The sequence below is a fragment of the Gopherus flavomarginatus genome, chromosome 9 (assembly GCF_025201925.1).
Source record: "Gopherus flavomarginatus isolate rGopFla2 chromosome 9, rGopFla2.mat.asm, whole genome shotgun sequence".
Classification (NCBI taxonomy): Eukaryota; Metazoa; Chordata; order Testudines; family Testudinidae; genus Gopherus; species Gopherus flavomarginatus.
In genome coordinates, this window is record NC_066625.1 from 31,857,972 (window position 1) to 31,885,670 (window position 27,699).

Below are 27,699 nucleotides of genomic sequence, written 5' to 3' on the forward strand. Positions count from 1 at the left end.
ACATTTTAATAAAAACATGAAAGGTAACCCTCGGATGGCAAATGAATAGTTACCATGGTGAATTTTGATGTTCAGTGGATGGAAAATTTGTCTCCATCGTGAAATGCTGTCTGAGTTATAGTTCCCTTCAGTACATGTGTTTTACTGACATTTGCTTTACCGGCACATTCAGCCAAAAGAGAATTCACTACCCAAACATGTAATTAATATGAGGGTGAAAGGTTACTGAGCAGTGCTTTGTACGCTTCCAGAATGTGGAATTTGGTAGCTGAACACTGAAACCTCCAAAAAGCATGAAATGCACACAACAAACCTTAGAAAATCTGTCAGTACAGGATAATGCTTCTGTGCCATTCCCACATCTGACCTTAACTCTGTCCTCTGCGAGTGCAGCCCTTAGGAGTCACTGGGGGAGATCACAGTATTGTACAGCTCTTTTAAGATATGGAGGTTAGGGAAGAAAAGAAGTGTTCAGGGAGAGGGGAAGAGGAGTATAAAGTGTTCAAAAGCCTCTGATCCCTTGCTGAGATACTTTTCTCAGTGGTGTCTGTCAGCCCACCACATATACTGTCAGTATTAATGGTGCAGCACAGAAGGTCCATGGAAGCATGCAAATAACAGTACAGATTTGGAGTTGTAGTGGCCACACAGAAAATGGCAGATATTGTTGGGAATGGCTAAAGTTCTGCTTTGTTGCTATTTCCATCAGGTTCGAGAGATGGTTGGATGGAGTATGGTGGGGGAAGCATTACCTGAAATCTACATTTCCTGGTTTTCTAATGTTTGTGTTTTGTGTGTATTTCTTGCTTCTTGGAAATTCATATGGCGTTTAGAGCACTTTGACAAAGCAATTTTTTATAGAGAAATTGCTGCTCCGTCTTAACTATGGTATGGCCTTGTAGATACCCCCATCACGAATTCCTTAAATTATTAGTTCCTCTCTCCTTCAAGTAAAAATGTGTGGAGGAAAAGTAATTAGTATGAAGTTCAGGACTTCTAACAATGGTGGTGGATTCAATGCAACTTTAGAAATGTTTTTAAATTATCCATATATTTAGTAGTGACTACATTATTAGATCAACCTTGACTCATGCCAGCAGTCTTTCTACTGCTTATATCAAAAATCTTTCTGAAAACTGTCCAAAACACATTCTTCTCTCAGAAATTTCTTGGATTTATTAATATTAGTGTATGTACTCCTTGGTGCTTACATCTTATATTCGTGGATGTTTTGTTGGTTTTAGGAAAGTGCCGTTCCTGAAAATGGACTTACAGTGAGACTCCAGACTTTCTTAACAAAACACCCTCTTCCACTCAGTACTGGAGGTAACATAATGGCACATATAACATTTGTAATTGCATTAGAACTATGATCTTCTTTCTTAAACCCACAGTGATGATATGAGTTCTTTCCACCTGTCCCATAATATGAGACATTCTAGGTCATTACTGGAACAGTGAAGTAGTTTAACTTTCTTTCCTATCTCTGGATGTGTGAGACAGTATTTGGTCATTTGTACTTCATCCTGGAGAGTCTCAGAAGAGCAGCTTGCAGAAAGGCCAGACAGACATACATTGTACATGACTGACAAGCCAGATGCTGTTTCAGATCTTTCTACTATAGCCATAATTGTATCAGGCGTCTTATACTTCCTACTGTGATGTAGAACTTAAAACAGTTTTCACATTTTCATACTTTTCTAAAACATCAGTCCTTTGTGGCTGAATTTTTTTCCTTATTGAGGTCCCTCTGCTTAGTTTAAAGAATATTGATTTTTTGTTTTTAACCAAAGTTGAGTTTTTTTGAAAATGACTTACTGCATATGAACAGCAGACTTCTTTAGTCTGTCTATAGACTAGTGGCAAAATGCAATTAGCAAGCTTTTAAAAATGATGAATTTTGATGAAAATGATGGTCCTGATGAATTTAAATATTCAAAACTTAAAACCTGCCCAAGTTCCAAGTTTTCTTCCTACTTGTCTTGTTTTGTAGAGCTCATTGAAATACATAAACTGCAAGCCATGTTTGAAGAGAATCTATGCAGTGTGGGTGTTTTTATTATTAACTTTTTTAAATCATCAAGTGGAATAGTTTAATTTAACACTAAATTGAGATAAGGTGGCTCACTTGCTGACTTCAAAAGTTAGTAACTTTGAAACTACCAAACCATTTTCTTCAAATTTGGTTTGATTTTAATTCCCAATAAGTTGGAAGAAATGAAATGCAATAGAGCTGCAGTAATATTAAGATTGCCTCGTACAACATCACAGTAAGGAAATGTTAAACCTAAGGTTGAATGTAAAACTTTAACTACCCTCTTGTATTTAACATGTGCAACACATTGCAGTCTTCAGCTACATGATCTTATGTTTCCTTAGGGATACGGATATCTAAACATGGGGAAAATCCTATTGTTGTGTTGTGTTTGAGAAATAATACATGATTACATGACTACACTGATAATGTATATACAGAAGCGGGCAAAGGTTAGGTGGTATATTCTCATGTAACTTTGTATTTTGACTTTTGATTGCTTAACATTGCATTGCATTGCATATTTTGCTATAAAATTCCACTGGTGTAAATGTACTTCTACGTAGGTAATAAAATAAACATTTTGGGAAATGCAAGGGAAGGCACAAAGTCCCCTATGCAGAAGGAAGAATGCATTGAGATTGATAAAGAAGCAACGCAGAATAGAACCAAGAGAGTGAGAGGTGGAAAAAACCAGAAACGTAAGAGGCTTAAGAAAGACACTGGGAAGAAGACAAAGAAGAAGAGGAGAGGTAAATAAGTAGCATGTTTGTCAGGAAAAGAAGCTTTGTTTTGAGCAGTCTGCAGGCTGTGGCATCACTTCAGAGGAGCTGTGGTGACTGTGAGCTTTTGTGTAACCAAAAGCTTTCATTGGTCACTTCCTTGGGTTGCCCTCCTGGTGAACAGAAAGCTATCAATGCCATAGGACTGTGTGCTGGCTTTGGGAAGCATAGCAGCATCCTGGATCACTGTCCTTTCGCTGCATGTATCGCCGTTCATACTAGCTGCAGAATCACAGATCTCAGGCTAGGCCCCATTGGCCATTGCTGTGGTTGCACCACAGCTTTGCAATCACCCTTGGTATGTCCCAGCTCAGAGCTCTCTTCCCATGGAGAGCCCCAGGGCGATCAGTTTGCTTTCTGTAGAAATCATTTCCTGGCTTCTGGCCTTCACTCTTCCTGTCACTCTTCTCCCTCCTCCCCACATTGTGGGCATCACCAGCACTTCTTCCACTGACTTTCATGGACTTTACTTTCTGACTTCTGTTGTCTCAGTGTCTCCTCTCCTGTCTCCACTTTTTAATTCTCACAAACCTTCCAACCTCTTTCTTTGCTGCCTCCTTCCCCCCAGCACTCCTTCCTCCTCTTCTTCCTTTCCCTCCTACTCCCTGGAATCTTAATTCTGGTTTATAACCTTGCCTTGATACACCACATATCTCCTTCTAAGTCTGTGCGCTCGCTTTCCTATCCTGAAGGTTGTGCTGGTGACACTGGGTTCCTCTCTGAAAACCACTCTATCCAGCTCTTCTCTCCCTTTCTGTTTGAATGGCTGTTATCTAAAGCCCCTCTTGCCCCCAGCCAATGTTCTCTCTAAGTTTTTACATCCATGTGCAGAATGAATTTTGCTATGTGCACCAGTATGGAGGTGATGTGTGGCAGGGGTGGGGCCAAGGGGGTTGGAGTGGGGGAGCGGGCTCAGGGCTGGGGCAGAGGCTTGGAGTGCGGGGGGGGGTGTGAGGGCTCTGAGGAGAGGCTGGGGATGATGGGTTTGGGGTGCAGGCTGCCCTGGGGCTGCAACAGTGAGAGAGGACTTCCCCCAGCCCTCTCTCGCTGCAGCATCTCGGGGCCAGGGAGAGCCATCTCTCCAGTCCAGGCCCTATGGCTGCGTGCCTGTGTGGCCCTTGATAGCCTGCTGCGTGGCCAGGCAGCTAAAAGGGGACTTAGCCCCCATCTCCTCTTGCTGATTGCTGCCTGGCTCTCTATCTCATACCCTTCTCAGGAACAATTTTAATTTCCTAGTGCTGATCAGTCTGACTGACTTCATTACCTCTCTTTCCTCTCAACATACTACTTTGATAGCTTTGGGGTGTCTCTTCCACTCTGTCTCATTATTTTCTTGCACTTCTGGTCTTTAATAACCTCTCTTGCTGATGTCTCCATCTCTGAATTCTGCCTCTCCAACCATCACTTCCTTTTTCAATATCTCATGTTCTGGCTTCTCTGCTGCATTCAGCCCCCACCTTTGCACCTGACATCCCTTCCCTTATTAGCTCCGTGGTCTCTACTTTCAGCTTTCCTGTGTCCTATGCTAATAAGACCACTGTCCACCCCTTGGATTCCCAGCCATAGTTGTTCCCATCGCTGCTGGTGCTTTGTTGAGCCCTTTGGAAAAGGCCACCAGACTGTGCTGACTCGCAACATTAAATTGATTTGCTCTTCCTTTCTAATCCTGCTGACTACTTCTCTCTTGTCCTCTTTCACCTCTTCTCTACTCATTATCTTGCCAATATTTTTCCAAAACACTGGCACTGTGAAAAAGCATTTATTCACCCCAACAATGCTAATCTCAGTATCATTGTCTAAAACCCCTCAACCTTCCTCCCTTTTGTCATCCTTCACTCACCCCTGTCCCCCTTATTAATGTTATGTATGTTACGGTAACACTTACAGATCCCAAGTGAGGTCAGGGTCCCATTCTGCTAGGCATTCTACACACACATAGTAAAAGACAATTTCTGTCTCAAAGAGTTTATCATCAAGGATGGGGAAACAGAGGCATGGACCGGTCAAGAGACTTGTCCAAGGTCACAGAGCAGGTCAGTGGCAGCACCAAGAATTAATCATCATCTAGAGATGGATGCCATGAGGCCCTTCATCACTGAAATTGTTAACTTTGTCAGACAAATTATTTACAATTAGATGTTGAATCAGGTTCTCAGTTTGAGCTTCTGGGAAGGGGAACTTTCCTGAGCACCTTGCACGTGGTGGGCACTACCTCAAATAAATAATAATAGAAGTCATGTATTGGGAGCAGGCAGAAACACTGCGCAGACTAAGTCACTTAGTCCCTCTGTGCCTCAATTCTCTGCCTATAAAACAAGATGAGTGCTTTCATTTTCCCACCTTTTGTCTGTCTTGCCTGTTTAGACTGTAAACTGTTCAGCACCGGGACAATGTTTATACTGTACTTCGCACAATGAGCCTCCAGTCTCAGCTGGAGCCTCTAGCTATTAGCAAAACAAATCAGTAAGAATAAAGGCCTTGCTAGAAACACTGTTAGTATAATGGTCTCTCTTTGGGTTTGTGTTTAGAGGAGTCTGTAGAAAAAAATAAAAAGTTGCGCTATCATGATGAGGCTGACCAGAGCGCCCTGCTGAGAATGACGCGCCTACGTGTCACCTGGACTGTGCAGGAAGACAGCCTGCTCATGCTATGTCGAATCGCCAGTAATGTGCTAAACACAAAGGTGCTCGCCTCTTCTTACTTCTCTACTGAATGTGTGTGCAGTAGTACTAGTATACCACTGGCATTGCCATATCCCTCTGTTTTATGGGGGAGTGGAAGCAATACCACAATTAGGCCTGCTCCAAACTTTTATGTTCATGGAGGTGACAAAGGTTTCCAAAGTATTGTGTGGTTTGAATTGTAGGCTTAATTTGAAATGCTGACTGTAGTTTGTAAAGCAGTTTGAATTTTCTACGGTACTTGACGGGGAAATCTGAGCTTAGCTATGGCTGTACCAAAAAGCACCATAAAATAAAATATTCTGCATTCTTACCTTTTTTTGGGATCTCTTTTGAAAAGCAGGATGAAGTATGAAATTGTCTTTTTGTAGTATATGATGATGGGGCCAATGCTAAAACTTTCAACACAAAAAAACTTAGTGATGAGTCTTCAGTGTTATGGGGGGATAATTTCCCAAGTGAATAGGATGTGTGCCAGTCGGCTGTGCCAATCTGAGATGAGAGTATGAGGTCTAACAAGGTTTTATGTTAACTCATGAGTTGGATGTCGTTTGAGGTATATCTTGCTTATCGTAATGTGTTTCAGATGTAAGTGGAAGGTTGTTACTGACAGAATTGCAAGTGAGGTGAAGGTAGAAAGGAATTCAGGAAATTTTCCTTAGTTTCTTATTCCCATGCTTCTGTAGTGTGGGTGGATGGGACGTGTCCTGAAGCAACTTTAGCTGTCATTAAACAAAGCTTTGGTTTGTACTGATATACAATTCCCCCTTTTCCTCCCCTCAGAGGCTCCTTATCCTAGTTTACTCATCCATTCCTTCCACGGGTCTGGCTCTTGTCCCCTCTGCATTCAAATCAGACAGTTTCCTCTTCAACTCTGCCTGGGTTCAGCCATGGAGAGCACAGGAGAGAGACACTCCTTGTTTTCATTTCAGGTGTCCAGACTTGGCATAGCTTGCAGCACTCAGAGCTCCAGTTTCAGAGAAAGTCCTTCTCAGCTCTGAGCAGGAGCATGCTCAGTGCAGATGAGATCTTTGGGGATTTTAGCAGCTAAAATCCCTCAAGTGTGCAAATTGCAATTTTTCAGAGGCTTATAACTTGGATAAATGTGGGTGGATTTTTACAGGCCAGGAAAAGACACCCCCTGCCATATTTCAGGTCACTGCTCCAAAGAATGGGCATGCTAGAGCTCTTCAAAGAAGAGGTGAGCAAAATTCTTTAATGTGGGCAAAACAACCTGTTTTTCTCCAGACTCATTCCCAGAAACAGCTAAATGATTTTGGCTGAAATTTCTCCCCAGAGGCAAACACCCAGCATTGAAAATTTCAGCTGAAACAAAGTGGCAAAGTTATAAGCAACTGAAAACAGAGTCTTATAAGAAGTAGTATGGAATGATCTTAATAGGAAGTGCTACTAGCCCCTCTTATGATATATTTTATAGTCCTAGCCTGTACTTTAAGTGGGGGAAAGTAAACTATTGTACTCTTGCATAGCTCACAAATGGCTGAAGGGGTTGTGCTCAAAATTTCCAGACCAGATTTCACTTTTAGGAACAGAGCAAACGGGAAATCCCAGCAGCAAAGATGAATGTCTTTGAGAGTTATAAATGTGTGTGGAGGGGCATGCGGGAAAGGATCGCAGCCTTTTTTCTAGTGGTTGTTGCTAGTGCCATCCGTAACTTGCATACCTGCAGGTCAAAGTAAGCTGAGCTTTGACTTTCTTTTTGTATTTGATCCAGGTGAAAGGACCGTTTGTTCCATGGCAGGTTGTCCGAGATATCCTGCATGCCAGCTTTGAAGAATCTTTAGATAAAACTTCTCATTCTGTTGGACGAAGAGCTCGCTACATTGTCAAAAATCCACAAACCTATCTTAATTATAAGTAAGTGAGTTTTTTCATTTGTCTTTCTAAATTCTTATGAAGTGAAGTTAAGGATTTCATTCCACCATACTTGGGTTCCTGCTTTTTTGTCCCCCTCCAACGTATTAATACAGATCTCCAGTGTCCCTCTTTCAGCATCTCTCTACAAGTTAGTCTGGAATGCTACATGATCTGTGACATCCTGAGGGAGAGGCAGGTGCACCACTCATAGTGGAGTCAGAGTTTGGGATGAAGGGATTCTTGGTCCCGCCATATCACTTCTGAGTTCCACAGACTTACTCATTAAAGTTACTGTAGCCTGGGTCATGTTCTAGGGCACTTTAACTTTTACTTTAAACTAGGTACAGACCTTCCTGACATCTGTTTCTGAATTTTTGGAGGGGGGGGGTATGATATGTACTACACACAGAAAACAAATTCTGTTATGTGGCATCATATGGACTCACCCACATGGGTCATTATCAGGATTGGAATCTGGAACCAGGTTCCAATCCATGGGCCTCTTCTACCTGAGCTAACAGATTAACTGATAGCAGAAGTAGGTTGTCAGTCTCTGTGAACAAGTACTAGAGGAGGGGTTGGTCACTTTGCCAGTGGGTTTCATAGATATTTGCTGACAGCAGAAGAATGATCACACTCAGGAATACTAGGTTCGATTGCAGACACTGGACAGGAGTGTGCTTTAGTGGACTCAGACATTTCTGCCTATTCCCCCTCAGACATGACACCTTCTATCCCATCTCCTGCAACCTGTCTCTGTTCCAGTCCTGTCTCCTTCTCATCCCTGTCTCCTTGCTTAGGCAGTGCAAGTCTCCACTCCTCAAGTTTCTCATCCCAGTCCTAATCTCCCCATCTCCACTCTCAGTCTGAGTCCCTCTTTTCCCATGCCCCCAGTGGTTCCCAGTCCCAGTCTTCCTCTCTGGGCTGATTATCCAGTTTGTCTCCCCACCTCCATTCTGGCCAGCTTTCTCACAGTCTACCCTGTCCCTAGCTCCTTGCCTTTTTCCCCAGCTAGACATAGTTCTCCCCATACCCCTTTTTTGTCATTAGATCTGTCTCCTCTTCTCCCCATGTCTGATTCCTTGCTCAGTCTCCCTGCTCAATCTCTGTATTCCTGCTGGCTCCTGTCCCCCTGCCCAGGCAATCCCAGTCCTTGGTCCTGTCCTGTTCCCTTGTCCCGCTCTCCTCCCCACCCCACCCCACCCCACCCCACCGGCTTTTGTTCCTTCTGTATTAGTGTCTGTCAGGTGTCTTCCTTCTCCACAAGCCTGGGTGCCAGCCAGGGGACCATTGAGACCACAGGAGAGAGTTTTCCTGCTCTCAATTGCAGTGCCCCATCCTGACCTCATAGTAGCTAGGACCAGCAATTGCAGGGAAAGTCCTGCTTGGCCCCTTCAGCCCTAGGCTGGAGCATACTCAGTGTATGGAATCTTAAAAAAAACTGTCATGAAACTCCCAAGTCTCCACTGAGCACGTGCAAACTGAAATTTTTCAAAGGCTTGTAACTTGGCCAAATGTGGGTGTATTTTCATGGTCATGGCAAAAGGTACCTCTCTGACACAGAGGCCACTCCCTGCTGAATTTCAAGTCCCTATGCCAAAGCCTCTAGAGCATCTCAAATTGAAGGTCACCAGAATTTTATCATAACAAAACATTTTTCCCTAACTTCATTCAGAAACAGGTGAGCAGTTGTGACTGAAACTTTAAAAAAAACAATTCAGCTTGAGCTTAAAGTTTGGCAAAGCTATAAGGGTTTTATGATGGGAAATCAGGTAATCTTAATAGGTGACACTACCTGCTCTGCCTGGAATAAATATCTTTTTATCTCCAAGCGCCTTTGCAGACACAGGGAGCAATACAGCATCACCATTCATTCCTATACCTGGCTTGTTCCTCCATGAAACCCAGCCTGGTCATGTCCCTGCGTACAATGTCCCTCCACCTATTCGGTCAGACTGGCCTTTGTTGTTTTGCATTATTTTCTTTGGCACTGTATCATCTGTTTGTCTTCTTCAGCGTCCTTACCATTGTAATCTTTTCAGCTGCATGCAGTCCTGTACCTGGATTTTCCATTCTGCTTTCCTTCTAACTTCATTTGTCTTAAAAGCATTCAGCTTTACACCTCCCACCTTTCAGAGTATTCTCATCTCTGCTGCCTCCAGCCTCCTGTTTTTAATGCAGCTGCTTCCAGACCATAGAGTAGTTTTGTTAATACACTGGTTTGATAAATTTTCACTCTGGTTCCAAATGTAATGTTTTTATCAGCCCATAATTTTATCAATTTCTGTGCAGCACTTGTAGCTAAAACAACATAATTTTAACTTCATCATCGATGGAAACATTGGCACTGACCAAGCTTCCTAGGTACACTTAAGATTTACCTTTTTCTATGACTTCACCACCATTGTATGTCGACACTCTATCTGTTATCTCTTTTCCAAGATACAGCCGCTTTGTTGTCTTGGCATTTATTCCAAATCGCCTACACCAATGTTTCAAGGTAGCAAAGAGGAAAGTAATTAATTCACGTCTGCCAGTAGTACGATAACTTCCCATGAACTTCCTCCACTGTTTTCTATTACTTCCTTGAATATTTCCTATCTGGTCTGTAGTGAGATGTCTTCATCATCACAGATTAATGACCTGAAATGCCCTCCATGCGTCACTTTCTATGCCTCCCTCACAGAGCTATCCTTTAACTTATCAAGATCAAATTTCGCTCCAGTTTCACTCCTCTCTTTCTTGGACTTCAACTTAATCTTCATCTTTCCCATTAGTAGTTCATGACCAGTGCCACGCTTAGCATTTCTATAAACTCTAACATTCATCAGTGATGGTCTGTGCCTTTTACTGGTGATGATGTGATTAATCTGGTTTTTGATTTGACCATCTGATGAACTCCATGTAACCTTGTGAGCATCTCATAGCAAGTTCTTAACCTTTACGCATTATCAGTTGCTGTTACAATGCTGTGTGGTCCAACATTATTCATTTGTGTACCATGCCTGCTACCAACCTTTGCATTCATATCTCCCATTATCAAAATCGTATCATGCTCAAATCTCATCTACAGTTGATAAAATCTGTCCTCTTTTTCCTCTTCGGCTGCTTCTGTCGGTGTGTAACAGCAGATCAGTTATGCATAGTAAGAAGTATACATGTGTGGTATTCTTATAATTGCACTGAATTGTCTCTAAAACATCTTCCATTTGACAATTCTTGTTTCTGAAAAATAAATAAAACTTATTTTAAAGGCTTTTTATGACAATATCAAGGGAAATGAAGAAAGTAGTTCCGTTACTAAATAGGGAGGATGAAATTAATGACTCAAAAATGGCTGAGGTTCTGAACTCTGACACTTGTCTTCAGCTTGCAAATAGAAAGTATTAACAATAAGGAAGACAGACCCACGAGATGTAACTTTTGCTGAAGTTCAGATGTGGGACTGGCTGGAGAACTTTTAACATGTACAGATCAGCTAGTCCAGTTTACCTGCATTCTAGGGTATTATTGATTGCACTTCAGGATCTTTTGAAACTAATTGTCATTGGGATGTAGGGACATGCCAGAAGGACAAATTTGCTCTGCTAAAATAATGAAATATCACAAGAAAACCTCATTTATTCATAATTATATCTTTCTCTAGCAAGCGTGTTTCCTGAGTATCCTAAGTCTCAGATGAACTAGACAGCTAGAGAGACAAGGTGAGTGAGGTAATAGCTGTAATTATAGCAACTTCTGTTGGTGAGAGAGACCAGCTTTTGAGCTTACACAGAGCTCTTTTTCAGGTCTGTTAACTATTTACGCTAAACAGTCTGTTCCACCTTTTATTTAGCTGTGACCCTCTGAGTACATTTCCCAGCTCTGAAGAAGAGCTGTGTTTAAACATGAAAGATTGTCTCCCTCACCAACAGACATTGGTCCAGTTAAAGATATTACCTCACCCACCTTGTCTCTCTAATATCCTGGGACTGACAGAGCTACAAGTAGACTTTTAGAGACATGCATCATTTCAGACTCCATCGCTCCTCCCATCCAGACAGAGATCTACTTTTCTCTCCCTTTTCTGTCCCAAGAGATGAGGAGTGATGGGATCCTATTATGCCAGTTACCTTATTCTTATATGGTAGCATGCTCACATTATGGAGAAGCTTCTCCTACAAAAGTGAACTTAGGTCTTAGATGAAGATATGGTTGTTGGGGTTAGTTGCATTGAAGACGTTGGCATGTGTGTGATCCAGTAGGCAGACTTTCTCAGCCAGTAACGTCGATACTGCACTCCAGGGTGCATAGAAATGGCAAACCAAATAAGCGGTTATGTGCATGTTTTCTGATGCACCGAGTTGTGAATTGTGACCCACACTGACTTGTGAACACTTTTACACTTATTTGTTGTAGAGTTTGCCTTGCTGAAGTTTACCAAGATAAAGCTCTTATTGAGGATTTCATGAAGAGGGAAGATAACTACCAAGACCCACAGGTAGGAGGAAAGGTATTCTAAAAGGAGACAGAGTGGTTAACATAACATTTCCATGGAACTGTATATGGATTCCTATAATTCACCTCTTGTCTCTTCCCTTTGTGCTGTCAACCTCCTAAAAACAGACTCATGCTCCACATCACTGCTATTCTGGGAGTTAGATAGACATGGTTAGCATTCCAAATAGTAAGAAAGCAGCACTTTTGTGCAGCAAGAGAGCCTGCTTTAACCCTTGGATGCCTAGCATACCGATCTGTACCATCAAGCTATCCTCAAAGCTAGTTTTTCTTAAACCAGTTTATGCTTCCACAGATGATCCATTTGGTGTCAGCTGCCACAAATCTTCCCCACCAGTCTCGTTACTGGTTATGTAGAGCTGTGTGGGAAACAGTTTACCCATCCCATGATAATTTTTAAAATTTTGAAATTTTTCCCAAATTGAGATGAAAAGTCAATTTCAAACTTTTTTCCCTTTTGCAAATTGATACTAAAAATATGTTCAGTTTGGGCCAATCAGTGCATTTTTGTTTTCATTTCACCTCCTTTGTTACCTTTTGTAGTATAAATTAAACATTTGTAAACAAAGTCATTTTGAATTAAGAAATGAACTAGTCAAAAAGTCCCATTTTGACATTTTCAAAATGAAAAGTTTGAACACTTTTTTCAAAATGTGTTTCAAATCACGAGATATGTTGAATCCAGCCTTTTCTGCAGTTTGGGTTTTGACTAGTTGGCATTTAATTATAGAAAAACATGTTTTGTTGGAAAATTCCCAACTAGCTCCACTGTTATCTAGCCATTCCTTTTGTTTATCAAAGGATTAGCTCCCAGTGGAACCCCTACAGTACAGAGTGGGAGGTGAACATGGCTAAAACAACAATTGCCTCTTTGATTTTTTTTTCTCTTAATGGACCAGCCACACCAAGCCCAGCTGCTGTGCTTTGCAAGTGACTAGGCTGTTTTAACCCTTAGCTATGGGGCTGCTGGTGTGGTGACCAGCTGATTCCTAAAGGTTGTAGAGTGAGGCTAATGGGTGTTGCAGGCCAAGAGATGAGGAATAGTTCCCAACCAAGCCCATGCTACAGCTTTGGGAATCAGCTCTCCCCTAGAGTGTTCTGCCTCCCTCTTTCTCTGTCTTGCATTTCTGGTGCCTCCTGCATTTCCTGATATACTTATTGTCTGAATACTCTGGCTGGAAGTCAGGAGGGAGTCAACATGATCTGGCATGAGACAAGACCAGGTGTCCAAGGAACTAGCTGGAAGCTGACAGCAGAAAATCCTGAAAGGAGGCCTGGGGTGGTGGTAGGCAGGCAAGCAAGCAGCATGAGACAATCTGCTTACAAGGCTGGCAGTGCTGACTATGTTCTGATGCTCAGCTAGAGAGTGGCAGGGAGATGAGAGAGCTGGGATGATGGAGGATGGGTGCAGTGCTGAACATGAGTTCACTTGATTGACGAAAAGGGCAAACCAGCCACCTCTCAGCACTGAGGGCCATGGCCAGGGTATTTCTATGTGAAATTCAGCCACTAGCGCTCCTCAAGCTGCACAAGAAAGTGCCATATTTCTCCTCCAGCCTGGGTGAGACCTTGGAAGCATTGCAGAGGTGGCTGAACTTCTTTTTATCTAGTTGATATGGGAGCTCTTCCCAGGCTCAGTCCAGGACCTTGACAAGTTTTAGAGCAGCCTGCAAAGCACAGCAGCTGGGCTGGAGGGTGGGTCATTGGTGAAGCACTCTGCATCTGCTGCCTGTAGTATTTACTTAGTCAAAATCTCCTCTTTTTCTGCTTCACAGCATAATAATTTAGCCTCCCTCTCCCCCTGTTCCCCAGCATGCTGGAATTATAGATCCTGTAGATGTAAATGAGATGCTGGCAATGTCATCCCCATGACTCATCCTGACCTGACATCACCAAAAGGCCTGATTTGCCTATTGGAACGTGGTTTTGGGCAGCCAGCATCTAAAGTAACCAGAGTGCCCTGCTGCTTCTGGTTGTGAGCTACACCCGGAATGTGACCTGCACGCTAAAGAGAATGGAGAGGATTTTCTGATGCTTGTGCTCCCAGTATATGCTTGTTAAATAGCACTGAAACTCATAACCTAAAAGTCTGCTGACCTGACTGTGCCACCAGAGTGCAGTATCAGCCTTTAGAAGAGAATACCACCTTTCTTGCACTCGCACTTTGTCCCTTGCTGTGTTCAGAGAGAGCACAGGAAAGAAAAAACAAAGTAGACGTTAAGGAGTAGAAAAACCTCACAGGGAAAAACTGCAAAGGAAAAACTTCTTTTTCAACAAACTGTGAGCTGAGTCTCTTCCTGCATTTAGTTTCTAGTGTCAAGCTTTATAACAAAGAGAAGGGGGAGGGATGAGTGTCTAATCCCTGTTGTTTTCACCTTTCTTTGCCTCCAGCTGTTACTGTTTTGTTTCCATCTTTCTTCCATTTCTCTTCCTGTTTCTTTCTTTCTCTGGAACCAAATGGAATGTTCCCAATGAGATCTCTGGACCAGCCATCCCCTGCAATATACTAGGGCTCTTTCCAGCAATGCTTTTAGAAGCCAGACATGATTTGTTTGAAGAGACAAATAGTGGAACCTCACAAATTCACAGTGTGATAATCTGTGCAGCATGGCTGGTACACAGAAAAATCTCCCACCAGATGAGATTTAAATCAGGGCTCTTCTGAGAAAGCTGTCATACTGGTAATGAGATATCATTGTTTTTACGGAATACACTTTTGATAGGATACTTAATATGTTGTTTGGTTACTCATAACCATGAAACAGCGTTTGTTAAATAAATAAAGGTACAGGGTACATTTCATGACACATTATCCTGGCTCATTTACTGTGCTGCTTCCCCTACTTTCTAATCCATAAACTGTAGCCATTTGCAATGGGTCTTCCAGTTATGAATATAAAATAGGGAAGTCTCACTGCCCCTTTGTGCTGTAGGAAACATACCTGTTAAGTGTTTAATATTTCAATCTCTTGTTTTGAAAGGTGTGTGCAAAAGAGTTTAAAGACTTTGTGAAGAGACTTAAAGAGAAATTCAGTTCAACCCTTGGGAATCCCAAACTCGAAATTCCAGATACATTGCAGGAGCTATATTGCAGGTATTTTACTTAAGATGTTCTCATGTCAGACGCAAAGGTGAGATCAGGACCAGATATAGAGTCTGCTGTCAAGAATTTCAGACTTTTTGAGAGCACCTGGAATCATGGTATCAAAAAATTTTCAGTTTGGTTTTCAATGAAAAGTTCATTTAACATACACTTCTGAAATAACGATTCTACGTTTTAATTACTCTCATCAGTTCACCAGATATTAACCTGCATTTTATATTGAAAAATTTTGTTCTAGTTTTCATTAATGTCGTTCATATCTTTAACTTTTCTATTAGAGAAAACATTTTGAGTACTTAGATGTACCCTGTGTGACTGTAATGGATAACTGTCGCAAACCACTCACTGTTTTGCACAAATTAGGTGGCATGATTTTACACTGGGATTTATGGTTGGTGTCTTCATTAAATAAAAATGAAATATTAATGTTGATTCCTAAAAGAGTGGACACATCACATCTCTAGTTGCTGTAATAGTAATACTTAGTACTTATATGGCACTTTTCATGCATAGATTGCAAAGCACTTTACAAGGGAAGATAAGTATCAGTGTGCCCATCTACAGATGGGGAATTTAAGTAGCCAAGCACGAAAATGTTGGCCTTATCCTCTTGGTGTCCCAAAGTTAGTCACCTCATTAACTTCCCTGACTTTGAGAGCAACTGCACATCTGCAGAATACACTGGGACTGGGAACTAGACATTCTAGCACCCAATGACATTTTAAGTCCCTTCCACTCCTTCACATCAGGGGATGATAAGAGCAGATGCCTTCCCTCTCTAATACAAAAATTCTCTCTCTTTCCACACACCAGCCCTGTAGACAGAAGTATTTTGTATCCACAGCATAGACAGTGGCTCCAGGCTGCCTTCTTCCTATCTGCTTCAGTCTGGATGTGGACAAACAGCTTCTTGGAGACAAGGGAATTCATCTCCACATCTCTTTCAGTCCTTGGCACCTCTGCTGAGGTCTGCTAGGACAGGTGGTTCCCCAATATTGTTTTAGCAGGTTGTGTGTCAAGATTCACAATGATAAATATCAGCCTTCGGCATTTCAAGGGTTAATATAAAATCAGGGACTCTGTGTGTGATACAGGGCATACTATTTTCTGTATTAAATGTTTCCTTTTTAATCTCTCTTAACCAGGTTCAGAGTTTTGGCCATTGGAGATGAAGCAAATCAAAGCATCAAACAGGATGCTCTCAACAGGTGAGGGGGAGTTATAGGCCTTTTCCATTAGAGCTTGGGAGTTAAGTTGGTTGTGTTAAGGCTATAGGCACTTTTGACGTAGGCTACAGAGAGGATTCTAAAACTAACAGCCAACAAAGCCTTTTACCAATTCCCCATCAACCCCTTCCTCTCCAAAAGCTTTAGTAAACAGATGGATTCGCAGCATGCCCTGCGACTCAGTCAGGTCCAAGCAGTTTCAGACCAAGAGGCAAGCTGGTTCCAAAGCTGAGGGCCTCACACAGAGATCAGTCTACCATCTGCTCCCACTCTTTTTAAAATCCTATTCCCACAGTTCTCAAAAAGTGGGTTAGGACCTCAGAGTGGGTTGGGATCCCATTTTAATGGGGTCACCAGGGCTGGCTTAGACTGGCTGGGGCCTGGCCAAAGCCCGAGCCCCACTGCCTAGGGCAGAAGCCCAATAGCTTCAGCCCTGGGCAGTGGGGCTCAGGCGTTGGCTTTGGCCTGCCCCACGCAGGGCAGCAGGGCTTCAGCAACCTATTCCCCCCCCCCCCCCCCCCACACACACACACACACACTGGGGTCATGTGGTAATTTTTGTTGTCAGAAGGGGGTCACAGTGCAATGAACTTTGATCTATGGGAATCCAACTGAAGTATGAATCATAGAATACCAGGGTTGAAAGGGACCTCAGGAGGTCATCTAGTCCAACCCCCTGCTCAAAGCAGGACCAGTCCCCAGACAGATTTTGTGCCCCACATCCCTAATTGGTCCCCTCAAGAATTGAACTCACAATCCTGTGTTTAGCGGGCCAATGCTTACTGAGCTATCCCTCCCCCTACCTTCACTGATTACAGCTGCAGCGGTATGTCTTGAGGAGAGAGGCAACGTATCAAATAAGTTGGGTTCCAAACCATTTAGGGCTTTGTTGGTGAAAACCAGCAACTTCAATTCTATCCTGAAATCAGCGGGCAGCCAGCACAGATCATGGAGCACAAGTGTGGTGTGCTCCCACTGCCAGCTTTACAAGTTTAAGCTTCCACGATGACGTGAGGTGTTTATAAGTGTGCTCGTGACCATGGTATCAGACCACCCCATCTTCCTGCCAGAGCAGAATTTCCCCTATTATACGCTTACCAGAGTTTTGTCCAGTTTAGTTTTCTGGCTGCCAAGCAGGGGGAGACAGTTCCACAGCCTTTGGGTTCATTCTCAGGAAGCCGTTTCTGGATATTCATTTTACATTCTCTGTTTCTTAAATTCAGCTAATTAGTCCTGGGTCTATCCCCAAATTAATCTTCTCCACCTAGTCTAAGGAATGGAGTCATAAGTAGTATTACAGTCCTTCTTGTTTGTAAAACACTATAGACGAGGAGTGCCTACTTCTGCAGCTGTGGCCTTTGGCAGAAGGATTTTATAGGCAGCAGTTAGGCACTAATTCCACCTGTATTATTAGGCTGTAAACTGTCTTGGAAGGTCCCACGCTTCTGAACACGTATAGAAGAGAGAAGGGGAAGTTTTCTCTATCTGTAATTCTCATTCAAGATCTATAACAATCCAGACCCTCTAGGAATGTTGGTACCCATTGTTTGTGAGTCATTAAAAAAGCTCACTGAAGTGTTCTGTTCGTTAAAGTATGGTGTCAGTCTGTTTTCGTTATGCGTATGGCTTCTGAATCAGCCAAATGAAGGATGGGAGATAGCTAGTGTGATGTCATAAAAAACCCTAAGAGTTCTGTCTCCATGGGCTGATTTGGAGGAGCTATGATCCAACTATCCTGGCCTGATATAAAGTTCTTGAAAAAACAAAGTGTAGCACATAGGGAAATGTCCGCATTTCGTTAGGAATTCAGATGTAGCAACATGGTGGCAAACTGTATGTGTGTGTGCGCATATGCAAACATTACAGGCAAACACTCAATTTAAATATTACTGCGTTCATTTAATGATGGGGTGCTTCATGCTCAGAATGCCTTGAATAATGTAATGCAATTGTTTTCTTTCAGTATCTATGATATTCACTTCCTAGTGCTCCAGAACCTGATTCAGAGTACTTTGGCACTCTCAGATAATCAAATGAAGTCCTGCCAGTCATTTCAGGTACCACACAATTTTGGTTTTATTTCACTTCTTCTGCAACACGTTGTGATGGAAATAACAAAGTTCTTCAAGTTTGTCAGAGTGGATCCCACTGTAGGTGCACATGCACCTCCTGGACACACAACCTGATCTTTGTGACTAGCAGTGTCCAGTGGGGCCACACGTATCTGGTACTACCTACCGCATGCTCCCATATAAGGGCATAAAGGGCAGGGCAGTTGTAATGCTCCCTCAGTTCCCTCTTAAAGCCCATGACCATGATAGAGGACTTGTCCTTTGAGGGCACAGAGCTGTTCATCAAGAGGATGGACAACACTCCTCACTCACTGAATGACTCCAGTGCTCCCTGTACTCTCTGGGGACTTACACCTCTCCTTAATACTGCAAGCCGTACCATGCCCAGCCACAGCTGAGACAGCACACACCATCTTAGCGCCCTAGACAGATGAAATAGTGAGCCAAAAGGCATGCACGATACAACACGAGGCACCAACCTTCCTCTTCCCTGGCAATGCACACTGCTGCTTTGACAAGTCAGCAGATTTGATAAGATAATTGAGAGCTGCATCAAACCCAGTCTAGAGAGAACATAACTTTCGGAAGCCACCTCATCCCATTCAGCTGTGGATGTTGCCTGCGCTGACAGCCAACAGATGGATTTTAGAGATCATTGCCCATAGTTTCCCCATCCTTCTTCAGGGACGCTTCTCATAAGAACCTATTACAATCAGCAGTGTGGTCTCATTGCTTCATCTAGGAGCTGTAAAGGAGGTTCCTCCAGAGTATAGGGGTAACGACTTCTACTGTCGGTATTTCCTCATTTCGAAGGACGAAAACCCTCTTTCTTCTATCTTAGACTTGAGCAGAGTGAACAAATATGTACTTGTCTCAGGTTCAGAATGGTAACACTTCCCTCCATCATTCCATCGCTCCAAGTTCAAGACTGGTTCATGGCTCTCAACTTGCAGAATACGTACTTCTACATAAATAATTCCATAAAGATAATTGAGTAGTGAAAATGCTGTGCTCCTTTTAATGATGAAAAAAAAAGATTTTTTTAAATTTGGAATCAGGACCTGATCTCAGTAAATTTGGAATCAGGACCTGATCTCAGTATTTACCTTTGAAATTGTCAGCATAACTACACCTGTATTCCCCTTCCTTCCTCCCTCCCTCCCTCTCTCTCTCTTTCTCCCCCTTCACCCTGTGATCCACTCCAGGAGTTCCCAATCAGATCCCAAGTCTCTTACCATCACCTGTCTTTGGGTAGGGACCCTTGTCCCAGTCCCTTCTGATTGGAGGGTTTAAGGCTGCACAGCTCCATGTCTTACACTGTTATATCCCCAGCAAGCCAGACTGCCTAAAAGCCATCTTGAAGTATATGCAAGCCTCCCCAGGGGGTAGTACCTCTCTAGAGTTGTTTAGACTCAGGCCATGTCTACATCTAAAATTTTGCAGCGCTGGTTGTTACAGCTGTATTAGTACAGCTGTATAGGGCCAGCGCTGCAGAGTGGCCACACTTACAGCAACCAGCGCTGCAAGTGGTGTTAGATGTGGCCACACTGCAGCGCTGTTGGGCGGCTTCAAGGGGTTTTGGGGAAGGCGAGAGCAAACCGGGGAAGGAGACCAGCTTCGCCGCGGTTTGCTCTCGCGTTCCGCGAACCACCCTGCAAACCGCAGGGAAGGAGACCTGCTTGTTCGGGGAACGCGAGAGCAAACCGCGGCGAAGCTGGTCTCCTTCCCCGGTTTGCTCTCGCGTTCCCCGAACCCCGAGCAAGCAGGTCTCCTTCCCTGCGGTTTGCAGGGTGGTTCGCGGAACGCGAGAGCAAACCGGGGAAGGAGACCAGCTTCGCCGCGGTTTGCTCTCGCGTTCCCCGAGCAAGCTGGTCTCCTTCCCTGCGGTTTGCAGGGTGGTTCGCGGAACGCGAGAGCAAACCGCGGCGAAGCTGGTCTCCTTCCCCGGTTTGCTCTCGCCTTCCCGGAACCACCCTGCAAACCGCCGGGAAGGAGACCTGCTTGCTCGGGGGTTCGGGGAACGTGAGAGCAAGCCGGGGAAGGAGACCAGCTTCGCCGCGGTTTGCTCTCGCGTTCCGCGAACCACCCTGCAAACCGCAGGGAAGGAGACCTGCTTGCTCGGGGGTTCGGCGAACGCGAGAGCAAACCGGGGAAGGAGACCAGCTTCGCCGCGGTTTGCTCTCGCGTTCCCCGAACAAGCAGGTCTCCTTCCCTGCGGTTTGCACGGTGGTTCGCGGAACGCGAGAGCAAACCGCAGCGAAGCTGGTCTCCTTCCCCGGTTTGCTCTCGCCTTCCCGGAACCACCCAGCAAACCTCAGGGAAGGAGACCTGCTTGCTCGGGGTTCGGGGAACGCGAGAGCAAGCCGGGGAAGGAGACCAGCTTGATTACCAGAGGCTTCCTCAGGTATGCTGGGATACCTGCTTATTCCACGGAGGTCAAGAAAAGCGCTGGTAAGTGACTATACTTTATTACCAGCGCTGGATCACCAGCGCTGGATCCTCTACACCCGAGACAAAACGGGAGTACGGCCAGCGCTGCAAACAGGGAGTTGCAGCGCTGGTGGTGCCCTGCAGATGTGTACACCTCCTAAGTTGCAGCGCTGTAACTCCCTCACCAGCGCTGCAACTTTCTGATGTAGACAAGCCCTCAGTGATTCACCTTAATCTCCTCCCACTGTTTTTAGTTCCTGTAGGAACTGTGGTAACCCTCCTCCATGGAGAAGAACACAATCATATGTAAACCATTCATAAGTTTAATAAAATGAGGTTCCCAAAGATATTACATGGGATTGTGTCTGTCATGGCATACTTCTACATAGATAATTATGCAAACATTTGAAGTGCATTGAAAGTGCTGTGATACTTTTTAATGAGAAAAACAGATAAAAGAATTTTAAATGTGCAATCATAACAGAAGCTGATCTCAATACTTACCTTTGAAATATCAAACAGGCACTCTGTTTACAAAGTTCTATAGAATTTGGTTCACGTCACTGGAATTTACTGGTTTCGGTTCCTAGGAAACCCTGTAAATGCAATGAAACGTGTATATATGTCCTTAAGCTTACGTTCAACTGTAAGTTCTGATTTGTGGTTTCATACTCAAAATGTAACTGACAATTTATAAACAACTCATACAGACTTGATTACCAAGGCTATTAATTCCAGATAAATGGTTTCCTAGTTCTTACCAGGATCTGCATGCACGCAAACCGCCATGTAAATTGAATGGAATTTGTTTTGCCTCTTGAGCAAACAAGTGAAACTTTTGTTATATTTCGGTATAAATTTCTCCATAAATAGCGTACCTCATAAAATAATTTGTTGTTCGTGATAGTGACTAGGTCTCTGGAAAAAAACACAACAGGACACATCTGGACATACAGAAATGACTTTGCCCTCTGTCTAACTTGCCTTGAGTCACTGTTCTGATTTGGATGTAACATTGCTCTACAGAGCTGAAGAGTTTCTGATTTGGGCTGCAATATATGGATTTTATTAAAGTATCCTTGCTGTTAATCTGGCGTTTGAACTGTGTGTGTTGCAGACCTTTCGGCTGTACCGTGAGTACAAGGATGACATTCTTGTGAAGGCTTTCTTAGAATGTCAGAAGAGAAGTTTGGTCAATCGCCGTCGGATTAACCATACCCTGGGTCCAAAGAAAAGCCGGGCTTTGCCCTTTGTGCCTATGTCATATCAACTATCTCAAAGCTACTACAGGTAAGTGTCCAGCGAAGTCTGCTGTACTGTATAGAGCTAACACAGTAATGGATCCAAACATGCTTTGCATAGAGGATAAAATACATAACTCTGTTACTTAACAAGGAATAGAAACTAGAAGCGAGGGACCAGATCCTCTGCTATTGCTAAAGAGCACACAGCAGCGTTGAGGGTGTAAAGGTGGTTTAAATGTGCGCCTTCAGCTAGTCCCCAGGCTTAGGTTAGAATAGCTGAAATGGCAGCTGGGGGATCATCAGAGAATTGTAGGGAACTAAGCCTATTTTCTTCCAGCCACGCCCCTTGTGCTGGAAACTGCATTAAGGAGTAGGGTAGCATAAGAGCTGTTAGGCCAATGGAAGGTTTTTCTTTGCACTGGAATGCTTTGCTACAGCCTGGAACATAGACTGCTGCATTTTTTTTTTGCGGGGGGTTGCTGTTTTGTGGGGATTTCTGCCCAGTAATACAAACCCTGTATATCTTCATTCAATTGTTTTTGTGTCCAGAGTCTTCACATGGCGGTTTCCCAGTGCAATTTGTACAGAATCCTTCCAGTTCCTAGAGAAGCTCAAGGAAACTGGAAAATCAGACGAACCAGATAGCTTTTCATTCAAGGATCAAGACGCCAAAGATTCAGCAGGCATGCTAGCTTTTCCTATGGATGGCCCCGGGGGTCATTGTGTAGCAATTCTTTCCCTGTTCTCTCTGGGTCTTATTTCTGTGGATGTGAGGATCCCAGACCAAATAATCGTGGTGGACAGCACTATGGTGGAGAATGAAGTCATCAAAAGGTAAACACTAATGCTCTGATCCAAATAAGGGCTGTGTATAACTTGCTGAATGAAATTGACAACAGACATGGGAATATTCTGCTCTGCGTTTCAGCACATGCTTTCCAGTGGCAATGCTGGATGTTTTCAGGGAGCATCCTGAAGATTTAACAGCACCTGTTAGTCTTTCATCTGAGCACTGGCATGTGTTAACTTCCACATTATCCTGAAAGTACATACCTGTGGTGAAGAAAGAATTGCCAAAGATTTCTTCAGTTTTCAGAGATGAGCAGGGCAGCGTAGCCTAGCTGTGCCCATTGCACATGCTCATCACCATTGTACCAACCTAACCGTTTCAGAGAATTACCATGTATTGGTGGTTTTGTTATGTTTTCTATGTGGGTTTCAGCTCTGCTGGAGACTCATGTTGTGATTTGTGGAAAAGAAACTGCTTGCATGATATTTACCCTATGCACTTGCTGTGGCTCCAAATGATGGGACACCTAAGAAATAATGAGAAGACCAGGCAGCTAGTGGAAAGGAGAGATCTGCCATTAAGTGTTGCTAATAAAATCATTAATATACAGCATAAATCCAGGAATATAATCAAATACCTGAATATGGATACAAAGGCATACTGTGAAGGAACTAGGGAGTGATGAACACAATGGAAACCAGATACAGATCTAGCCCTCTGTGGGGGGAGGCGCCTCAAAGCTCCATAATGTAGCTGATGAAATGACCATGTAGCCTGACTGTTCAATAGTTGGAGCTGATGCATTGGGACTGTTTTTAAAGAATTTACAGATTAAAAGTTCACAGAAAGAGGAGTCCCTCTTCCAAGCTTTCTTGCAGTTTCTTTTTTCTCTCTGGTTCTAAGCATTCATTCAGCAGGCTACTATGAACAGCTCTACAGCAAAGCAGTCATCTATGGGCTGTATTTTGAAAATGACTAACATCCTGGAGTGCAGAGCAGAATGTGATCTTTCTTGGTGTTATGTAATGAAAGACCTTATTATAATACATACATTTGACTGGGTCAGCAACCTCATTTCTGAGTTTCCTGATTGTGGTTAAAATCATAGCTGGAATGTTGCATTACTGTAAAGTTGTGTGTTCAACATCAATCCTTTTAATTGATTTAGTTTAAATGAAATAAGTTATTGGAAAAAAGTCTCTTGTTTTGGAAGAAAGTGGCAAAAGATTAACAGTACATTTCCTGCAGTTTGGCAAAAGATGGTCTTGAGGATGACTATGATGAAGATGATGACTTGGATGAGAGCTCTGGAAACAAACGGAGAATAGAGGTAAAAGCTCGTCAAGCATCTCATACCAATTACTTACTCATGAGAGGGTACAATGCACCAGGAATAGTCAGCACGCGCAATCTGAACCCCAACGACAATATCGTGGTCAATTCTTGCCAAGTGAAGGTCAAGCTGAGATGTGCCCCAATGCCAGGGAGGCTCAGTACCTCAGGTTAGTTTCTGTATGTGTGTAAACAAGTAGAACAAATTGAATGGATGTCATTCTGTGCTTGCAAACTCAAGGGAATAGAGGCAGTGTTTTTATGCCGTCTCGTAGCAGGATCATCTCCTTTCATGCTTATCAAATATCTGATTCTTCGTGTTTTCTCATACTACTTATTGGGCTATTTCATTCTTCTGACTCTAATATAGTTTTATTAATGCACCTTGCTTTGATCAGCTTCCTTGGTGATTTAGCAACTTGTGTGTATCCCACTTTGTGTGCAGTCATTAAGTCAAACATGCCTGATATTTGGTGAACCTATCAGTCTCTTTCCTAATTTTAAAACCTCTTTTGTGTTACCGCCAAGTTTCCTCTTCTGTAAGGAGACTCAGCCAATCTCCTTGAAAAGCTCTTTGGAGCAGGGACTCGCTTATTTTGTATTTTATATAGTACCTAACACAATGGCGCCTGATCTGGCTGTGGCCTTTAGACACTGCTGCAATCTAAATGTTAATAATATTCAGAACTCTAATTCTTGAGACTTGTCATCAGCTGTACTCATTGTTTAATATCTGTGTCTAAAAGCTGCATCCAAGATCAGGGCCCCATTGAGCTCAGAGCTGCACAAACACAGAACAGGAGACAACCTGAGTAGGGAAGACAAAGAGTGGGAGAAAGGGAAAATTTTATCTCCATTTTACCGACAGGGACCTCTGAGGCAGAGAGTGCAGTTTTTCCCACAGTTGCACAGGGAGTCACAGGATCTGGATTCAGTTCTCAGCTCTGCCAAAGTGCGGGTCCAGTGCCTTAACTACAAGAGTGGTAGTGGTCTTTGCTCAAGACAGATGTGTCCAGGAAGGATTTCTTGGTTTGTAATGGAAGGCCTGCTGCTGTCCCTGTCTATGCTATTCACATCTGTCACAACAAGACTCTGAAAGCCTCCATTCCTGAAGTCCTGTTACCATACAATCCCTGTATGGGTCAGTCAGGTTGCCAGCTCATTGCAGTACTTTCCCGTTCCTTTTGAACACCTGACTTTGGCCATCAAAGGCGAGCAGGTGTTAAGTCACAGTGCCCAACAGGGCTATCTATAAACACCAGAAAAAGGTAGGTGGGAGCAAAGAATCAATTAAGAATGGTGTCATATCTGTCCTTCCCCCATGCCCAGCATGCTGGACCAGAAAAGTCACTTTTGAAAACTGTGTGTAGTTTGGAGCTAACTGATAAAGAGCCTTTCGTTAAGGCAAAAACCACTCAGACAGAGAAGTACACCTTATGTATACCCAGTTTTTCTAGTGTCTTCATGGTGGTGTGACCTTCCATTCCATGTTCTTTATCAGACTTGGCCAATAGCTTTTACTGTGCATTGGCTTCTGTCACTCATTTCTACCAAAGGAGTCACTTCTCCAGAGTCTGACTTTTTGCCCTAGACTCTCCAGTTGTGATTTTACTGATCACCTTCAAAGACATAGCAGAACACTCTTAAATCTGTTCATTTACAGGATTTCTCAGGTGACCCAGAGCTAGAGAGAGAGAGAGACTGCAATAGTCCAGTCTCTCCTTCGCTGATATTTTTCATACTGGCTTGGAGTTAAAGCCTTTGTAAGCCAACTTGATGGTTCCTTTTCTGCAGCTCATTTCACACACGAGTTTGGAGGGCATATAGAAAAAAGGAATTTGCAGCTATATTTTTAATTGAAGAGTCTAAGAAAAGACTTGTTGTCAGAGGAGCCTGGAAGGATTTTTTGATCCTTCTGTCATCCAATGTATGGTAACATTAGTACAGGAAGATTTCGTCTTCATCAACTCTTAATACAATCATTCTGTTTTACTTTGCAGTTCCTTCTGTGGTTGATAACATGGCTGTAGGAATCTCCTGCCTCCCTGATGCTTTTACCAGGCTGCTAAAAGTCGAGGAAGCCACTTACGATGTAGATCAGTTTGTCCTCCAGTGTACAGAGTGTTATGGCTATAGCTCCAAAGATGTATCTGCTGTCCTGGAGATCCGTAATGTTATTGAGGCATCCTCTTCCTTCGGGACTGACAAGGCAGAGCTGGGCAAACAGTTCCACTGCTATGAAGAAGCTGACACCGAACGTACCAGGAGTTTACAGCAATATATTCAGGTTGGTTTGCATCTCCATCACCATATATATGTGAACTCCATAGCACTCTCTTTGAATAGGAAGGACATCTAATCCATTTGAAACAAATGTGAGCAGAATTACTTCCTCTGTGTGATAAATTTAGTAGTGAGATTCCCAGTCAACAACCAATGGTCATCTCACCTCGTACATCCTGTGTTTGTCTCACTGAAGACCAGAAAATATGGTGGCACTAGATGAAAAAGTTGGATGAGTAACTGCACTCACCTAGGGCACCATGGTCAGTCTCTAAAGTGCACAGGAATATTTCAAATCTTTGCTGTAGTTTCAAGGCAATTAAGCAAGGGAGCTGTTCCCTTTTTTAAGTCTATAGGGCAGGAGAGTTGAAAAGGGACTGAAGGTTTGGCAAGGCACTCTTGCAACTGGTTACAATAATGGAAATTCCAGGAAATTTTGATACATACTGGTATAACACAGCACTACCTAAAGATAAAACTTGTTTCTTTTTCAGGACCTCCTCAAGATGGAACAGGTGTTAGAAGTGGGAGGGAACACTGTACGATTGGTTGCAATGACATATGCCAAACCCTGGCTGTTGTATTCAGTGTGTCTGAAGAATAAAGGTGGTGGTGCTGGTCTGCAGGGCAAAGACTCTGTCACTCACTTGGATTTGCAGCAGAACTCTCAGCAGTCAGAGCCAAAGAAACGGGAGGCATCTTCAAGGGAAGAGGGACAGCCTGGCAAAGTCATAAGACCTGTTGTCAGTGATGAAGGACCCCCAAGGAAAAGATTCAAGACTCAACATGGTGGGCTTCAAGATGGCACTGAAGTCCATCAGGACATAAAGAGCTGTTCAGAAGGAGCAACTGAACCAGCCCCTGATGCAAGTTTAACTGAGCCCATGCAGGTGAAAGGGGTGTTAGTTGCACATGAAGGAATGGGTCTTTTCAGAGAGCAGACAGGCCACTATGTGCAACACCCTGTACACGGACCAGAATCTGTCACGGATAAAGATAACGAGCAGGATAAAGCCAATTCTGAAGAGCAAGAGACTGCAGTAGATGTTAATGTTGCAGCTAATGAAGAGGAAGGGCAGATACCTAGCTTTGAACATACAGCCAGAGATACAGCTTTGAACATGTCGCTTGATGATGCATCTCACCCACAGGAAAGTTCTGAAGTCTCTAAAGGTGCATGGGAGTTTTATTCATAAGGGATATAGACTAGTTCGCAAGCTATACGCTTATACCTGTAAATTCACTAGTCCCAAACTTCATAGCTTCATGCTATAGCAGAAAACAGACACCTCTGTTACTGCTTTTTCATTAATAGTGAATAGTGATTTATGGCAGTTAATATAAAA

The 27,699-nt window shown here is 43.3% G+C and overlaps 2 protein-coding genes across 3 annotated transcripts in view; one reads left to right on the top strand and one right to left on the bottom strand.

Annotated features, from left to right (window-relative positions):
- Nucleotides 1–27,699, top strand: part of GTF3C1 (general transcription factor IIIC subunit 1) — a 73,808-nt gene that overhangs the window by 40,190 nt on the left and 5,919 nt on the right. The window contains exons 22-34 of the mRNA XM_050968518.1: nt 1,245–1,326; nt 2,602–2,787; nt 5,346–5,500; nt 7,234–7,376; nt 11,775–11,856; nt 14,855–14,967; nt 16,122–16,184; nt 18,166–18,259; nt 21,822–21,994; nt 22,498–22,782; nt 23,987–24,240; nt 26,071–26,357; nt 26,848–27,526. Of these exons, the coding sequence (XP_050824475.1) occupies nt 1,245–1,326; nt 2,602–2,787; nt 5,346–5,500; nt 7,234–7,376; nt 11,775–11,856; nt 14,855–14,967; nt 16,122–16,184; nt 18,166–18,259; nt 21,822–21,994; nt 22,498–22,782; nt 23,987–24,240; nt 26,071–26,357; nt 26,848–27,526 (2,596 nt within the window). The remainder of the gene's footprint in view (nt 1–1,244; nt 1,327–2,601; nt 2,788–5,345; nt 5,501–7,233; nt 7,377–11,774; nt 11,857–14,854; nt 14,968–16,121; nt 16,185–18,165; nt 18,260–21,821; nt 21,995–22,497; nt 22,783–23,986; nt 24,241–26,070; nt 26,358–26,847; nt 27,527–27,699) is intronic.
- Nucleotides 7,400–27,699, bottom strand: part of POLR3K (RNA polymerase III subunit K) — a 38,973-nt gene continuing 18,673 nt past the window's right edge. Inside the window, exon 4 of one of the 2 annotated variants that reach the window (XR_007776357.1) lies at nt 7,400–10,601. The gene's annotated coding sequence lies outside the window, so the exon portion shown is untranslated. Of the gene's footprint in view, nt 10,602–20,937; nt 21,301–27,699 lie in introns of those variants that run through there. The other variant, XR_007776358.1, reaches the window with a different exon arrangement.